Source organism: Capra hircus, chromosome 9, assembly GCF_001704415.2.
Source record: "Capra hircus breed San Clemente chromosome 9, ASM170441v1, whole genome shotgun sequence".
NCBI lineage: Eukaryota > Metazoa > Chordata > Mammalia > Artiodactyla > Bovidae > Capra > Capra hircus.
Genome location: NC_030816.1, coordinates 10,300,528 through 10,319,442, shown reverse-complemented (window position 1 = coordinate 10,319,442; position 18,915 = coordinate 10,300,528). Strand labels below are relative to the sequence as shown.

The window sequence follows — 18,915 nt, the reverse complement described above, 5'->3', positions numbered from 1 at the left end:
GGGCATTCAAGAAAGGAAACATTAAGATATTTTATTATAAAACCTGAATATAAGGGTCACACAATCTTCAGGGCATTAGCCCACTGTGGCCCCTTTTGCCTGGCAAAGCAATAAAAGTTACTCTTTTCTACTTCATGTCCCCTCAAAAACACCTGAATATAAAACATAACCAACCTGTCGAAAGACCGTGCAAAAGATGAGGACTTATTTATATGGAGGTCCCTTGTTAGATGCCAAAGAACTGCAAACTTTGCATGTGCTTCCATCCTTATTTTCTGAGGACAAATATGGGAGATGATATTATTGTCTATGAATATACTGAGTGATTTTTAGTAAACAAAAAAAAAGTTGCTATTTAAGATAGTATTATGTTCAGTGTTCACAGTATTCTAGTACATGCTGAAATAAGCTGTATTTTTTTGTATGGAAACAGAAATGCACAAAATACTTAAATATATACAGAAATATTAAACCTAAAGGACCATGCTGCCATAAAAGTTATTACTTAGTTTAGGTGATTAGTTTACTAGATTATTTTATAAGAGGGGATGGAAAGAACTAGTAATATGCATGTTACTATATCTTGACTACAGGAAACACTTTCCCCTTCATTTTAATATAAGTACACAGTAGTCAAAACTAATTTTATGGCACTACATAATTTGCTTTTGCTCCCAGAAATTATATATTAATTCCAAATGAACTTATCATCACTTATAAAGCTGGTTTATTAGATTAAAAATTTAAGGACTTAAAAAAACTATTTCTACACAAAAACTATTACATCACTTTTGGGATTATCTAGAAAAGATTATGTGATAACAATGGATAAAATAATGTAAGAATAAATTATTTAGAATGATCAATATTTGATATTAGATAATAATACATTAGTAGAAATTATAATAGTATAAGAAATTGTATAGTCTTTCTCCAGCATTTGTAGAACCCATCAAGTAAAAGATCCCCCAAATCAGACTGCAACTGTCTAAACTGTGACAGGTTAGAGCAATGCTTGCTTTTCCTGTTGGCTTAATACATGCTTTTCCAATGAAGCTTGCATGTGTACATCAACCAATACAAACACATAAAAAAAAGTAAGTAATAACTGATACTTTAATTTTTTTCATGGATATACAATATCCTTATTCAGAACTTAGAAATGTGATATAAGTAAACAGGGATATAATTTGTCCTAGATGTATACTTAAACTACAACAAACTATTACATTAAAACACAAGGCTTTATTTAAAAATTTCTGAACAATTCTGAAAGAATGTACTGAAGGAGAACTAGAACATTAACATTTCTCTTGGAATAAACTTTTAATTCTTCTCTTTCACTCCATTTGCCACTTCCCTGCTGCCAAATGCTTCATTTACTCAACACAAAGCCTTTGGAATATAACCTATTCAAACTCACTAGCATTTAGAATTTTTTAAAATGAGGGCAATCCACTTCTAAATGCTGTTCAATGAAATTTTCTATTAATATAAGACAGCAGACACAGGAAGACCTCAAACTTCGTTGGGTTACCCTGACCAGGTCAGTCAGACTGATCGTTACAGCTGCTTTTCAGGCCTGCTCATAACTCAGCCATCTTTAACTGACACTTATGAATCACACTTCATATGCACAGAATACAAAATCCTTATTTATTCTCTGTCCATGGAATTGTCCAGGCAAGAATACTGGAGTGGATAGCCATTCTCTTCTCCAGGGGATCTTCCTGACTGAGGGATTGAACCCAGGTCTCCTGCATTGCAGGCAGATTCTCTACCATCTGAGCCACCAGGGAAGCCCATAACCTCACATATTAGCATTCTGTAACTTACAAATGTCATTTCACACACATTAGTAAATGAATCCACCAGTTTCATAACTGAGACCACTGAATACATCTTTAAACGACCCAAGAACTCAGACCAGCAACAACTTGAATCATCAGTCCGCACTCCTGAATCACAAAATAAACCCAGCATTTGATTTGGGTTGCTTGATTTTTCAGATTACTGTCACTTTTTAGAAAGAACTTTCCTCAAAGAAGAATAGAGCACAGTTATTTTAAAGATATGATAAGCATTCTGAATGAAGTTATCTTATTCAGACACTAGATGCCATAATTTTCCTAGGGTTTCCTTAATTTGCCTTTCAGTATAACAGGGGCAGGGGGTAGGGTGGGCACAGGACCAGCAGAGAAGAATTTACCTTATCTTTATGGGTTAACTGCTGGCTTATCACATCCTCACAGATGCTGGATGAAGGAACCAAGTTATGTAACTGATAGAACAGTTCCACACTCTTCTGGTGGTGCTGAGGTGTTGCATCTCCCAGCTGGTTCCACAATGTTAAAGCTACATGCTATTAAAAAAAAAAGACGTAAAAGTCACAGTGTTATACAATTGTAAATGAGAACTTTTAAACATTTCCTATTAGGTACAAACAAGCCTCTGACTGCCAGACCTAGAAGGTCTTAGCACTCATTATGTTACTGAAATGAGATTTTCCATCTGCTTGCTTCTTGTCATCCAGGTTTCTAGGATCGCTTACAACAGACACTCCTTTAACTAAATTTACTTTAAACACCAGATATGTTAGCACTTTTTACAGGGCCCAGATAAGACCCCATTTCACTATGTTAGTGACGTTTAGTAAAGTGATGCTAGAAAACACTATTTATAAGAGGATGTAAACCCCACACTGAAGGAAGTTTAATGTTTATGGTTGTATGTCGCAAAGTGAAATATAATTCATAGTTCAAAAATCCAAACTTCTTAAAACATAGAACAGGCTGTGTGTATTTCAGTGCCACATGTGTTAACACAGCACATGGTGATCTATTACAGTCATCAGGGTTCACCACCACCACAGGATAGAACCCAACTTTAACCTAGCTGGATGGACTATCTGAGGGACGCAATGACTTGAAGATTAAAATTTTTTATATATAAAGAATCTACCTGCTTAAGCAAAATATACTTGATGTTCTTTCTATGCCAAGGATATCATATATGCTGCTGTGAAACAAATCAAAGGATATGCATGTATCACAGATGATCATCAGACAATTCAGGGTTGGAAAACTTTTTCTGGTATTTTGGAGACCTGAGGTTGCACTCTATGAAAAGCAAAAGTGTTACAACCACTTCATCTGGAAACGTATTTTTCAGTATAAACGAACTTTTCTTTTTACCCCAATACTCCTCTCCTTCTTTTTGCCTCCTCACAAAACTGAGGACAGGATTGGCCAAGCAGTACTGATCAAATACGGTATATGGTATCTCTTCCTTACAGTATGATGTTAACAGGTGTTCAGTTAAGCTGACTATCATCTCTGAAATCTCTGCTAAGCAAATCAGGTCGAGTGTCATCTTAGTCATGCTTGTAGTTCTCAGAACTTACCTTGAAAAATTCCGTCTTCTCAGCTATGTATCTCAGATTGCCTGGCGTGAGAGGAGGTCTAATCACCACAGCTACTCGTCCCTGGTTTGGACTTAAGGGCTGGGCAGGCTCCACACTGTTGATGTTTTCCCCAGTGACCACGGCCACAGACTGCGTCAGTCCTACCAGGTCCATCACTAGTGAAATGGCAACACTCTGCACACTGAAATCACTGGCTTGGCTGCAAGCGCTCATCAGCGTCTGGAGCCACAGTGGAGGCTGCACGTGCTCCCAGTCTGAAAGGGAAGCCGCAAGCCAACACAGTCCATCAGAGTGAACCTTTCATGTATAATCTGTCTTCCAAGTTAATTTCTAAAAACAAAGCACTTATATCTAAGAACTTAGGCCTTGCTCTGTGAACAAAACCATAGTTTCTCACATACACTAGATCTTCAAGAAAATAAAGCAGCAACAGGAATTTCATAAGTTTTTAATATGTATTTTTCTTATGCCAAGTCAACAATCCATTTTCTGTCCTAAAAAAGTTTATTAATCAACAAATATTACATAGCTCACTGACCTGTGTGTTATACATAAATTTAAAGGAATGTAAACTTATATGATGCTAGTCATAATAAAGGAAATCAGCAGATCTGAATGTTATACTAATTTTCTCCGGAGAAAGGAGTTAATTTCCTCCTCAGCGTCTGCTTGCTCACCAACAAACTGTGAGATATCAAGATCACAAAATTCTCCAATATATCAATCTCCTCAAAATGACAGTATTTTGTTTCAAAAAACTTACAAATTAAAGCAACACTGTTAAAAATTAACTGGCTAAAAAAAGAAATTAAATCCCAGTTTTAATATCTGAGCATTCCTTAAACTAAAGGGTGAGTGGGTGGGAAGCATGCTATAGAAGATATTTTTAAATAAATAAAACAGAGACAACCTTACCAGTGTCTGACTTCTCAGAACGTAAGTCTGAGGTATGGTTCCCCTCAGCAATGTAAACTGGGAAGCTGGAGCACTCCAGGAAGAGCTGACAGGCAGCGAGGAAGGCAGAGAGGTATTCTTTTGAGGTTTTTTGTTTACTTATATTTCTCTCTTTTACGTCCCCCTGGGAATCCCTGTCCCAGTTCGAAATCTCCCCCTGCTCGCCACTGAGATCCCCTTGATGCTCTGGAGTCAAAGCCTGAGAGAAGGCGCTGCTCCGGATGATGTAGAGGTTGATGAGTCTGGTGAGAAACTGCTGGACATACTCCAAGCAGCACTGCATTGCGGTTTTCTGGGCGGTCTTCCCACTTCGGGGTGCCGCCCCCTGAGCGATCATGGAAGGGGGCTGGATGATCGTTTCTTCAGACCCCACCGTGGAGGCAGTTTCTGTTTCAGAGGATGTGCTCCCAATCGGGATGGCAGCTGCCCCCTGCCCCTCACTCAGCTCTCTGTCAATGTCGTCAGTTCGGTCCGCTTGATACTGTATGAACTCAGTGAACCCACTCTCTGACGAGCGACTACTGGGTGGATTTTCTCCATCTTCGAACACTTCGGTAGGATTTTCAAGAGAAACTGATGAGACCTGGTAGTCAGTAAAAAGAGCAGGAGGCTGAGTAGCTACATGTATATACTAGAAATTAAAATTAAATAGTCACATTTTGAAAGAAGTCAGCTATGGATTAGACTTATTGACAACTTAACTCACATTTCACAATTTAATCTATACATCTGGTTAACTCTTAAAACAGTTTCTACAATTGATTCATGTACCTATGATAACAGGAAATACTGAGAGAGTTCTAATTAATATATTAATACAAAGTCTTTCAAGAAATATTTATTATTTGTTATATGCATAACTTAAGCTTAGGGTCTTGAGGGCAAAATATGTATTTGTGAAACTCTCTAAGATCTATATCCTTGTTTCAAACTCCTAACAATTTATTCAATCTACTTCATGAAATCACTTTCCTAACATCTAAATAATGCATGGAAATGAGACATGCAAGGTTGAAAAAATTACATTTTAAGAACTAGAAATAAAATCTACGAGGTCTACTATTCAGGACCATATGAAAGTGAAACCCGTCTGAAGTATGTAAAAGTTCTGTTTTAATGTTTCCCATTAATCTTACACTCTTTCAAGTAACAGTTATTGAACCCATACTATTTGCCACATTAGGTACTAGCAATGAAAGGAATTATTTATAATCTAGAAGAGATAACTAATCACAACACAAACAAAAAACAAACCCACTACTGAAGTAGAATAGAGCTAGAACAGACCGACTGCTCCTTCTCTGTAAAGATGGGATGAGTATAACCATCAGGCCTATTTTCTGGTTTAGTGAGTAAACAAAAGCTGTACACATCATGAACTCCTTGGGCAACTGTGCCAGAGCACTGAATAAGATGACTAAAATGTGATCTAACGGAAGACCCCTGAAGATATACACTCTAAATGCTGCCACAAAGCTGGGCCTCACCCAGAGTTCTTTGCCTCAGTGAGTGACACAACTGTTCATCCAACCAGGAAGGCAGACAGCCAAGGGCGCTTCTTGCTACCTTATCCACCACTCCTCCCCACTTTCCCTACATCCATTCCAGTACAGTGGTCAAGGGTGCTGGCCACTAGTTTGCTAAGGCTCTGACATTTTCCCATTTGGCAAATTACTAATCCTCTCCAAACCCAGGTTACCTAATCTATGTAACAGAGATGGAAATATTTTATACATTTAAGAATTACTATGAGGATTAAGTTAAGACAGTGTATACAGTAGGGGAAAAAAGTGAAAGGGTTAGTCGCTCAGTTATGTCCAACTCTGCGATTCTATGTATAGTAGCCTGCCGGGCTCCTCTGTTCATGGAATTCTCCAGGCAAGGATGCTGGAGTGGGTAGCCATTCCCGTCTCCAGGGGATTTTATCGACCCAGGGATTGAAGCCAGGTCTCCCACATTGCAGGCAGGTTCTTTACCATCTGAGCCACCAGGGAAGGCCCTGTGTATACAGTGAAGTGACGTCGCTAAGTCGTGTCCGACCCTTTGCGACCCCTTGGTCTGTAGCCCACCAGGCTCCTCCATCCGTGGGATTCTCCAGGCAAGAGTACTAGAGTGGGTTGCCATTTCCTTCCTCAGTTACTGTGTATACAGTACTTGCCACTTATTAAACACTCAATAAATGTTAGCAATCAGTCGTTACCCTACCAATCCATTCCTACAGCTTATGGGCTTTTCCTCCTCCACACATGGCTGATCCATCCATTTCTGTCTTCACTCCCCCATGGTGTTAGCACATGTTATCACCACCTCTCACCTGCACTACTGCACGTCTCCCCACAACCATTTCTGTTTCTCAGATCCATACCCCACAGTGCAGTCAGAGTAACATTTCTGACACACGAATCTGACTATGTCACTTGCCTTTTTCCTTCAGCGTCTTTCCATTGCTGCTAAGATAAAGAATAAAAGGCTTAGTACAGTGACGAGGCTCTGTAAGGCCCGGCCCCCACCTGCGCCGACAGCGGCGTCTCCCTCACCGTCTGCGCGACGTTCTTGCGGCCCGAGAGCCTGTGCAGATGCTCCCTGCTGTCTAGTGCTCTCTGCGTCCCACCTCACCTGCGCTGGCCCCTCTAGAGCTGCACTCAGACAACCCTTCCTCGAGAAAGCCTTCCCTGGCCCCTGATCTAGGTCAGATCACCCCATTTCCCACATTCCGACCACTCTATACTTTCCTTCATACATTTATCACAGCTATAATTAAATGTGTAATTACTTGTTTAATGTGTGTCTCCCAAGTAGAAGGAAAGTGTTGGGAAGGGCAGAATTCACCAAGGTGTGGCTAGTCCACTGCTGGGTACACAGAGTGGGTGCCGAATGGAGGGAGGTTATTTTCACTACTTCAAAGGTAAAAAACAAACAAACAAACAAAAAAAAAAACTGTGGCTCAGGGAAGTTCAATACAAAACTTGCCCAATATCACAGAAAATAAGATTAATATTTAGCAGAAGAGCTCAGATTAGACGATTCCAAGTTCACACTCCCTTCATGGCAGCAGATCACTGTCTCTGTAACAGCATAAGAACTGTGACATTATAATGCCAATGATTAAAGGTGGCCATTTGAACTGAACCTGTCCATTTTCCTTCTTTGAAAAATCTTGTATTAATACATTAAAGAAAAAACAAATCTTGTTTAAATGGTAAAACTGTCATTAGCTTATTATTACTTCTGTATTAATCTTTTTCATATGAAGATTATAGAACGGGCAACATTATGTTAATAGAATTCATACTATAAATTCAGTTATACTTGTATACATTTATAATACTTGGTTGTATGGTCTGTATTACATAACTATGGTTCAGATAGCTTCACAATAAAGTAACTTTCTGAAAATAGAATGGAATGACATGTTTGGACATTTGGGTATAGAGATCCAGGGCACTGATTTTCCAAAAAAGTACTAAGTGCATGAAGACAAAATTAGATTTATAATTTTTAAAAGAATCATTCCATCAGTTACAGTGTCAAAAAAAAGAGATACAGAAAATACTCTCAGCTTTCAAATATGATCAACTTTAGACATCTCAGTGAAGATAATACCATCAAGTTTCAGTAAACCACCCCCCCCCAAAGAGAAAAACAACACAGATACTCTGGAAACAGGCAAGAAGATCAAAAGGTGGGGTGGGCAGGAAGCCTATCCAAGGTTAATCAACCACTATATTGCAAAAATATATTATTGAATTATTCTCCATTTAACATGAATGGATGTTCTTATTTACCTTACCTCTAACCACCAATAAAGTGCCTCCAGATGTTTTGTACATAATATGTGAATATGCTATTCAGAGAACACTACAGTCCCTCTCCAACTTTCAGAAATCTCATTCAAAAAAAAAAAAAAAAAACCAGTTAACAGTTAACATTTATTTTAGTTTTATTCCTAAGAAGATATTAGAGGCATAAAGGAAAAACAGCACACAAAATGTACTGTCCAACAATGGAATTGATATGTACACCATATAAATAATAAGCACGTAGGAAAGGGAAATAAGACAGACTAGTTTTAGTTTATGTAGGATAATCCTGGGATATATTTAAATTGTTTGGTGGTAATGCTCATGGCATATGTGAAAAGCAATATATTTAGGAGGTACAAGAAAAAAGTTTTAGGGTTAAGACTTGATGGAAAAGGCTGTATGAGATCATCCTGATAATATTTTGCCAGGTTAACAAATTTTTAAATTTTTGTTTTAACATAGTGCCTCTGCACCTATATTCAATGAAATTACATGATTCCATTACTGTTTTCAATACATTCACTAAAAAAGAACTGTAATGTTATAAACTTGAAAGCTTTTAAATTCTTGATTTTTGCATACTTGTTTAAATATGCTACTAGTGCCAAACATTAAAATTACAGTTGATCCTGAGCAGTGTAGGGGTTAGAGGAACCAAGGTCGTACAAAGTCAAAAACCCACATGTAACTTTTGATACCCCCAAAATTTAACTACTAAAAGCTTACAGTTGACTGGAAGTCTTACCAATAACATAAATAGTTAGTTAAAACACATTTTGTATATGTATATCTATGTATATCTTATGCATTCATAACATACCTTTTTCTTAATTTTTGTGATATTTTTAGGGTACATGATTTATCTGGGAGTTTTTTCAAACTATCACAAATTTTCAAAAAGTTTTCCAATATATTTAGTGGAAAAAAAAATCTGCATATAAGTGGACCCACTCAGTTCAAACCAGTGTTGTTCAAGGGTCAACTACGTTACAATTCTATTCAACATCATAAAGTGAGCATCAAGAATCTGGAAGACTGAGGAGAGCAAAATGATTCTGGATTTCAAGAAGAACATGTCAAAAATTTAGTGTGCATATGAAAAGGACCAATAAACTTTGGCTTATAAGCTTGCTGTTTAATAGGATAGTTATTAGACACATGTGGCCTACTGAGATGTTGAAATGTGCTGATCTGACAGGGAAATTAAAATTTTTAATTCAATTAATTTTAATTAAAATTTTAGAAATAATACTTAATTTAGTTCCAAGAAAACTTTAAAGTATGGTTAGAACAACCTGGGTATGTGAATTTAATTTTTCAAATGTAAATTTTATGAACTTAAGTACAGAGAAAGTACTTCTAAAAAAAATTTGGTATTTGAATGTGCTATAAGTAAAAAATACAGAGTAGAATTTTGAGGGCGGTATCAAAAAATGTAAAATGTCTAATATTTTTATGTCACATCAATTTTATATTGATTGCATGTTGGACTGACAATATATTTGCTCTAATGGGATAAATATAATCAAGATTATTTTTACCTTTTTCTATTTTTTAATGTAGTTACCAGAAAATTTTTAATTATATATGTTGCTTGTATATAAATTATATATAATATATAACATAAGTTATATATTATAATTTATAATATATGAATTATATATATTTCTCTTGCAAAGTGTGAATACAGATAGTTATATTGCACTGGAGCCAAAAAAGCCTACAAAACAGTCTACTGCCAGAACACTGGGAACAAGGAAAGACTCACTAATATTTAAATGATTACATGCAGTGATTTTAGTTAGAAACCGTTCTGCCTTGAAGAAATATATTTGGTTTAGAATGAAAAATAATTATGAAACATTACCTTTTTGTCTTCCCACTCCTTGACTGAGTTGTTCTGCCCACTTGGAAACTGCAACACACCTCCAGTGCTGGCAGATAACAGAGGAGGTTGAACCTTGCTAAGAATCTTTGAGCAGAGCCTGAGTGAATCTGTGAGTTCGGTCAAGTGCAATGTCTGGAGATGGCTTGTCAGGGCGGATATCATTCGGAGCAGCAACTGGGGTAAGTGTTCTGTCTGGATTTCAATGTAAGTCTCCTGAAAATAAATGTGAAATGACAAAAGTTTACACAGTGTACAACCCCACAGTTATGTTGTTTTTAATCTATATACAGAAAAAGGAAATAATTTTATATGTATCATGCTCTTAATTAACACTGGTCATTTATTACTAATGACATAAAATTTCTATTCCAAAAATCTCAATTTAAGTACTTCAAAGCATGTATTATAGAAGAACCCCAGTTTTACTTCTTATAATATTGAAATTATAACATAAAAAAGTAAACAATCAGTTAAAAACAAAACAGGCTGAATGTCATACCTGACATAGCACCCTCATACTTCTAGTAGGCTTCAAAAGGAGAAAGCAAAGAATTGAGGAGAGAAAAGGGGAAAAGATTTCCAACAGTATTCATTTAATAGCATCATTAATGAATACAAAGGCAGCAATAGACTACTATATACTAAACATATAAGATTTCAATAACATGCAATTACAAAATAAATTCCATTTCTTATATAAGAATTATATATATATTATAGATTATGTAGGTCAGAAGACAAAACCATTGAAAAATTTTATTTAAAAAGCTAGGCCAAAAGGAAAATTAATTTAATTTAAAAAATGATACTTATTTGAAGATGAGGTCTATCTTCAACATGAAATATCTGAGCTGTGCTATTACATTTCCCCAATATTTTTTTACCAAGGTGATCTTACCAAAGAAACTATATCCAACAAAAAATCCACCAGTAAGCAGAAACTGGTCAGCTGTAATTCAGATGACTCACTACTATCTCCAGGCCCAGTCTGAAGTCTGGCATGCAGTGTCCTCCTAAAAGGACAAAATTTACTTTATCAAGTATACTATCAAGTGATCTGAATACATGTGACAACACTGTTGCCTTTTTAATGTGAGTCACATCAACACTGGGATGCACATAATTCAGTTCTTGTGGTGAAGTATGTTCCCTTTCCCCTAGGACACTACCTCATGGAACATTCCCAAAGCAAGATTCCTAGGCTGAACCTCTCCCTGGAACCCCCATCCTGAACTTCCAAGTACTCTGGATGGTTCTATTTGGGACTCATTTCCCATTTCCCCCACTATACATTTCCTCTCTTAGTTAAAATGCATTATTTGCTGCTTGATTTCCAGTGTTTGTTCATACCAACTTGCCCTTCTCCCCTAACCTCATCCTTTCACATCCAGAACACAGCCATTCTTCAAGGTTTGAGATCAAAAGTTACCTCTTCCAGGAAGACTCTTCTGATCCAAGCAGTAGAGATCATTCCTCCAACAAACATGCACATTAAATTGTATTAATGCTAAATGATCATACACTGCCCTACACCCTGAAGACACGAAGAAGATGATCCAGTCCCCAGCCAGGAAGAAATATAAGCGTAGAGACAAATAATGTCAGTGTATGAGAAGCAGATTCTGATGCACATTTGAATCTTTATTTGAACCTCTTTACTGAACCTTTCCAGATGGGTGAGGGAGAAGAGTATTTTACAAGACAGCACGAGTGAAGGCTCAGCAGTAGTCAGGGAACAGTCCAGGTTAATTAAGGTGCAGTTAATGTTCTTCAGGGAGTACTCTAGGTCAAATAAAGAAGGGTGTATGTATGCATGCATGCAAGCACCAGTGTGTGTGTGTGCATGTGAATATGAATGCAGAAAGTTCAGTTGAATTCCGTCGCTCAGTCATGTCTGACTCTTTGTGACCCCATGAACCACAGCACGCCAGGCCTCCCTGTCTATCACCAACTCCCAGAGTCTACCCAAACTCATGTCCATCGAGTTGGTGATGCCATCCAACCATCTCATCCTCTGTCGTCCCCTTCTCCTCCTGCCCTCAATCTTTCCAGCATCAGGGTCTTTTCAAATGAGTTAGTCCTTTGCATCAGGTGGCCAAAGTATTGGAGTTTCAGCTTCAACATCAGTTCTCCCAATGAATAAATAGGACTGGTTGGGTCTCCTTGCTATCCCAGGGACTCTCAAGAGTCTTCTCCAACACCACAATTCAAAAGCATCAATTCTTCTACACTCAGCTTTCTTTACAGTCCAAGTCTCACGTCCATACATGACCACTGGAAAAACCATAGCCTTGACTAGACGGACCTTTGTTGGCAAAGTAATGTCTCTGCTTTTGAATATGCTGTCTAGGTTGGTCATAACTTTCCTTCCAAGGAGTAAGCATCTTTTAATTTCGTGGCTGCAGTCATCATCTGCAGCGATTTTGGAGACCCCAAAAATAAAGTCTCTCACTGTTTCCATTGTTTCACCATCTATTTGCCATGAAGTGATGGGACCAGATGCCATGATCTTAGTTTTCTGAATGCTGAGTTTTAAGCCAACTTTTTCATTCTCCTCTTTCACTTTCATCAAGAGGCTCTTTAGTTCTTCACTTTCTGCAATAAGGGTGGTGTCCTCTGCATATCTGAGGTTATTGATATTTCTCCCGCCAATCCTGATTCCAGCTTGTGTTTCATCCAGTCCAGCATTTCACATGATGTACTCTGCATATAAGTTAAATAAGCAGGGTGACAATATACAGTCTTGACATACTCTTTTCCTGATTTGGAACCAGTCTGTTGTTCCTTGTCCAGTTCTAACTGTTGCTTCTTGATCTGCATACAGATTTCTCAGGAGGCAGGTTAGGTGGTCTGGTATTCCCAACTCTTTAAGAATTTTCCAGTTTGTTGTGATCCACACAGTCAAAGGCTTTGGCAGTCAATAAAGCAGTAGTAGATGTTTTTCTGGAACTCTCTTGCTTTTTTGATGATCCAACGGATGTTGGCAATTTGATCTCTGGTTCCTCTGCCTTTTCTAACTCCAGCTTGAACATGTGGAAGTTCACGGTTCACATACTGTTGAAGCCTGGCTTGGAGAGTTTTGATGATCACCTTGCTAGCATGTGAGATGAGTGCAAGTGTGCGGTAGTTTGAGAATTCTTTGGCATTGCCTTTCTACATTCCTACCACATCATAATCTCTCTCTTAAGGTACCTGTAAGCCTTTAATACTACGAATAAGCATGTGCACGTCTTACTGGCTCTTGCTATGAGCTCTTTGAAGACAGGGACTCTCTCTATGTCTAGAGGTAGCAGTTCAATGAGTAAGCATGCAACTTTCTAAATCATTAAATGGATTAATGCTTTATAGTTTTAAAAGACTTCTAAATCTAAGATCATAAACGCGTACTTGTTGATTAAAAGCCCTTGAGTCCTGAAGTTTAATTAATCTGGTTCTGAGAGGATTCGGTAAAAATTTCTTGATAAAAATTCTACTCAGAGTCACTAGTATTACTGGGTTTTCAGAGCATTTTTTAAGCTCTAAGTCCTAAGGGGTGGATAACAATATAGGCTGCTTCTATGTTTTTAAAAACACAAAAGCGACCAAGGAATTTTTTGTTACTCAAAATGAGAAGCGTTTTGGGAGAATGTGCTGACCAGCCATAAATTTGCTATTTCCTCTACAATAATGAAAACCTAGATTACTATAGATTGGAAAGGGAAAATCTTTTTCATCTATGCTACTGACTCAATAACTCATCTCTAAGCTCCTTTTCAAAGCTAAGATTATATGATCAATAATTCTATATTCTAGAATAACACAGTAGGACAGATTATGGCCATTAAATAAATAATAATTCTTAGTAGTAGTACTAGACTGTATAAAAGACTATTCTTTTCATTAAACTCAAGAACTCAAAAAACAAAGACTATTAGATTAAAATGAATAAAACAATTTAACATACCTACAACATTCTTCAAACCAACGTGCAACATAATCCCACATATAATAAGGCTCAAAGGAATTAAAGAGAAGGTTGGCAGTTTTAATCAGTTCTGCAGTTTTCTTATTTTCCCTTAATTTACTAAAAAAACAAAAAAAACACAAAAACTGATTAATGTTAACATTTACATTTTCAAATTTAAATGTGACCGCAAAGTTATTAGGGGAGTACATGTTCCTAGAAAACTTGAAAATGACAATGCTGCAACAAGTAATTTTTATCTTCTGCCACTTTATCACTTTACGCACAGTTATTTTTCCAAATTTGAGTTGTCATAACTTAAATGTATGATTAAGCTCAGAAATCAGCTTTGCATAAAAGAAAAAGCTGTGCTTCCAGCAGAACAGGAAGTTCTTTCTGAATTATTCTGAGAGCCTGATTGTGAATTTGGCATTAAATTCCTTTGCTTTCCTTAGACCATGTAAACTGAACTGTGATGTGATTTTGACAGCCTTGATTCTGAAAGAATTTTGTCTGCTTTCCTGCACTATTCAGGATTTGTTTGAGAAAGGTTAAGTTCATTTTGTGAGTTTCAGTAACAAAAAGAACTAATACTGTTAACAGTCATTCTTACTAAAATTCCACCAGGAAATTTCAAGTGGGAACCCTGTAGCCTATTAAACACTCACCTATCTACCATTTCCTTTCAACCTTAACAATAAAACAATTATTTTTATATAGAGAGAGGTACTGTCGATTAAAACAAGCATGTTATAGCACAAAGCTAATTAAATACTCTATGTGCTCAGGAGCGCAGTTGTGTCTCTTTTCTACTCCACAGACTATAGCCCACCAGCTCCTCTGTCCATGGAATTTTCCAGGTAAGAATACTGGAGTAGGTTACCATTTCCTACTCCAGGGGATCTTCCCAACCCAGAGATCGAATCCATGTCCCCTATTGTTGCCTATACTGGCAGGTGAGCCACCTGGGAAGCCCTAAATATTTTAGAGGACAAAATAAACTATCAGGCAGTGTACAAAATGAAACAGAGTACGAGGTGGGCTTCCCTGGTGGCTCAGACAGTAAAGCAGACGTCTGCCTGCAATGTAGGAGACCTGGGTTCAATCCCTGGGTCAGGAAGATCCCCTGGAGAAAGGAATAGCTACTCACGCTAGTCTTCTTGTTTGGAGAATTCCATGGACAGAGGAGCCTGGTGGGCTACAGTCCACGGGGTCGCAAAGAATCGGGATACAACTGAGTGACTGATATACACACACACAGAGAGTACCAGGTTAGTCGATAATTACTTCTCAAACAAAAACTGGAGAGGATTTTACTTACTAGAAAGCAAAAACTGTCTTAAACGGCTTTAATATATAAAAGTATGTTTTAGGAAAGCCCAGGTCATCTACAAAGTCTCACCAAGGTGACACTACTAAAATGCAAAATGGGAATTTTCTGGCAGTTCAGTGCTTAGGACTCTGCACTTTCAGTGCTGAGGACCTGGGTCCCATTCCTGGTCAGGGAACTAAGATCCCAAAAGCCACACAGTGTGGCCAAATAAATCGAATCACATGCAAAGTATGTAAAAGAAATTGCTCTCTTGAATCCTTTGTCATAATGATAGGTGATACTGGGGAAAAAAAGTATGCTCCTTAAAGTAGAAAAGAAATGAAAAAATGAGAGTGTCAATATGTATCTACCGTTGACTTAGCGAATAGGATATGTTAACATTATCTGACTTGTCCCAGCCATTTCACACACACACACACACACACACACACACACACACACACCACCCCACCCCCACCCCCCACCCCACCCCAGGTGGCGCTACTGGTAAAGAACCTGCTGGCCAAAGCAGGAGACTTATGTAAGAGACGAGGGTTCAAGCCCTGGGTCAGCAAGATCCCCTGGAGGAGGGCATGGCAACCCACTCCAGTATCGTTGCCTGCAGAATCCCGTGGACAGAGGAGCCTGGTGGGCTAGAGTCCACAGAGTTGCAAAGAGTCAGACACAACTCAAGTGACTTAACCCCCCCGCACACACAGATAGACAATCTGAAAGAGGAAATAATTAATCAGTTGAAAAAAGTCAGTAAAGAACACCTATTGCCCTTTGATTCATCTGAAATGACTGTCCAAGTCTTTCTCTGATCTATTCTTTGGTCTCCTGAGTATGCCAAGGCACCAAGAGGCACTCCTCCACGCAAACTACTAGTCCTGGTTACCAAACAAGCTATAGCTTTCGTTATTAACTGATATGTGGCAGCTAATCTCTTGTGAGTTTGATAGGTGTGAATGAATTCTCTGGAACCTATATCTTCACATTAACGGCTAAAATTTAATTTTCTAAACTGGTGAGCTTGAGAGCCAACCCTGGAAGGTGGTGGCTACACAGCAGTCGTATCTGTTTGAAAGGTCAGTGCAGTTAATTATGAAAGTTCATATTTCTAAAATATAGTAAGACCTTAAATTTACTCGTTCATAACACAAATTTCATACAGCAATGTCTCATTTTAAGTATTAGTAAATGAGGACCTTTGTGTCATGCTTAATTTTTTGGTAATATACCTGCTTAACTGAGCATGATCTTTGCTGAAGGGTGGTTCCATTTGAAGATCCAATTCTGCTTTGCACTGAGAATATAACGTTCTAAACACTTCAATTAGGACATCTTCTAGGATTACAGGTCCTAAATTAATACACATATTAAAGATAATAATTAACATTATAAATCATGATTATCTATAAATTGACACAATTAAAGTATGCTTTAAAACAAGTATTTTGAAAAAATAATGTTTTTTCCAGAAGTGAAACTAAACTTCACATCCTGAGAAGCTAACACAAAATAGTAAATAACTGAACAAATGTTTATTGAGAAATTACAGAATCAGGAAAATTGGTCTTGCCAGTTAAAAGCTCTTTCGGCTTGGACAATTTAAACTCCCTTGAATTTTAATTTCTTCATGTAGAATGAGGATAATAAGAATAAACTTATAGGACGATCAGTATTAAGGGTTAGGAAAACTTTTGTAAGATAGGTAGCATACTTCCCAGAATATAATGGGTATTCAATTAATATAACTTATATTACTATTGTTAATTAAAACAATACAAAAATTCACATGGCTAACCTTTAGTACTGTAAGAGACATCAATCTTAAAAAATTTCTGAACTTCATCTATTATTACATAATAGTTAAGATAAACTCTCAAAGCCATTGGTACAACTCAAGTTATCTTTATACTTAAATTTTTTCATTTTTATTTTAAGAGTTGGTAGGAAAACTTATGCATATTTTCTAAAATACCTATATATAATTTAATAAAATTACATCTTATTATTATTTCATTTTATTTTGCCTAGGCTTTTCTTAATTTCTGTACCAGCTTCCATAACTGTCTTTCCAATAGATCAAATACATAAGAAATACACAATGAAGAAAGGGAAAACACAAAAAAACAGGATGTGGGGAAGAAAGTTGAGGGATATGACTAAAATATTTTTGCTTAAGTCCTTGAATTCTGGGAATTATAAGACGATCATGACAGATCATCAATGTTTTGATTTCAGTAACTTAGCCAGGATTGAGGAGCTTAGACAGCATCTTTAAAGTGACCCTGCTATCTGCGTAGTATAGGGTAGACATATGATAACCCATCAGTTGAATGTATATCTGTATCTTAATGTTCTAGAGCAGTGGTCCCCCATCTTTTTGGCACCAGGGACTAGTTTTGTGGAAGACAATTTTTCCACAGATGGTTGGGGGGGGAGGGATGGTTTGGGGATGACTCGAGTGCATTAAGTTTACTGTGTACTTTATTTCTATTATGATTACATCAGCTCCACCTCAGACCATCAGCCATTAGATTCTGGAGGCTGGGGACCTCTCTTCCAGAGTGAATTTTAGCAAGGAATCATTGAGAACCTATTATAGGTCATCTCAAAATATGAAAATGTTTCTAAGTGTTACTTAGTCTTATTTTTATTATGCAGCAATACAAAACAACCACATGTGATCTTATGCCTTAGGATAGCATATATTACCTAGCTCAGGTTTGTCCAGTAAACTGATTAAAATACGAAAGGGTTTTAAATCCTGCATTAAAGTGCTCTCTTCTCCAAATAAATTCACTTGTAAGATTCCCACCATTGCCTTCAAAAAAGAAAAAGTATATTAGTCATTTAAGTAAACAGATTTAAAGGCTTTTTTCTTAAACAACAAAAAAATTTTTTTTACATACAACCATATATAAACAGAGATTTACATCTCCTATTGTTTTTCTGAAGCTCTTTTGCCAAAGCTGGCTTTTTCCCTTGGCTGGGGGGAAAATAATTATATTCATTTGTCTTGAAAGAAAGTGCTTTACATTGTCTCTAGAAAGAAGGTGGAAAAATTAAAGAAAATTTAGAAAAAATAAATTTATGAATTTGATTTCCTAAAAGATAAAATCATTTCTCTTGACAGTCAACATGCCCTAAATTCTGCCTGTTATCATGGTAATATCGCTATTACACCATTATTTTCCCTTCAATAACTCAAAACTGTATTCTTATAACCTCACTCATTTCAAAATATTTCAGATACCATGTATTTCCTCAGTTTATTTGGAGATATCTTGAATAAACATAATTGAAGTAAAAAACAATGTGAAATAAACCTATGGATCATTGTAACATTTCCATCATAATAGTAGTTGTTCCACATGGAGATTCCTGTTTCAACCCGAATTTCCCTGGAATTTCAGAGTAAGTAACATAGGCGCTCACTTATCTTTGGAAGAGTTCCAACTTTTACAGGGGCAGACAGGTGAGAGGCTGCAATTATGTTATAATGAAGTCAGGAAAACCAAGTAAATGAAAAAAAGATCTCAGGACTCACACAGGAGTGAGTCGAGCTTACCATAACTTATTCAT

At 37.0% G+C, this 18,915-nt stretch overlaps 1 protein-coding gene across 6 annotated transcripts in view; it reads right to left on the bottom strand.

Annotated features, from left to right (window-relative positions):
• Positions 1-18,915, bottom strand: part of DOPEY1 (dopey family member 1) — a 114,402-nt gene that overhangs the window by 37,457 nt on the left and 58,030 nt on the right. For 5 of the 6 annotated variants that reach the window (XM_018052920.1, XM_018052923.1, XM_018052924.1 and 2 more), the window contains 10 exons: positions 18,046-18,154; positions 16,566-16,686; positions 14,013-14,132; positions 10,968-11,082; positions 10,569-10,598; positions 10,049-10,282; positions 4,340-4,961; positions 3,404-3,678; positions 2,210-2,362; positions 175-275 (listed from right to left, as the gene is read on the bottom strand). In XM_018052920.1, the coding sequence (XP_017908409.1) occupies positions 175-275; positions 2,210-2,362; positions 3,404-3,678; positions 4,340-4,961; positions 10,049-10,282; positions 10,569-10,598; positions 10,968-11,082; positions 14,013-14,132; positions 16,566-16,686; positions 18,046-18,154 (1,880 nt within the window). The remainder of the gene's footprint in view (positions 1-174; positions 276-2,209; positions 2,363-3,403; positions 3,679-4,339; positions 4,962-10,048; positions 10,283-10,568; positions 10,599-10,967; positions 11,083-14,012; positions 14,133-16,565; positions 16,687-18,045; positions 18,155-18,915) is intronic. The other variant, XM_018052921.1, reaches the window with a different exon arrangement.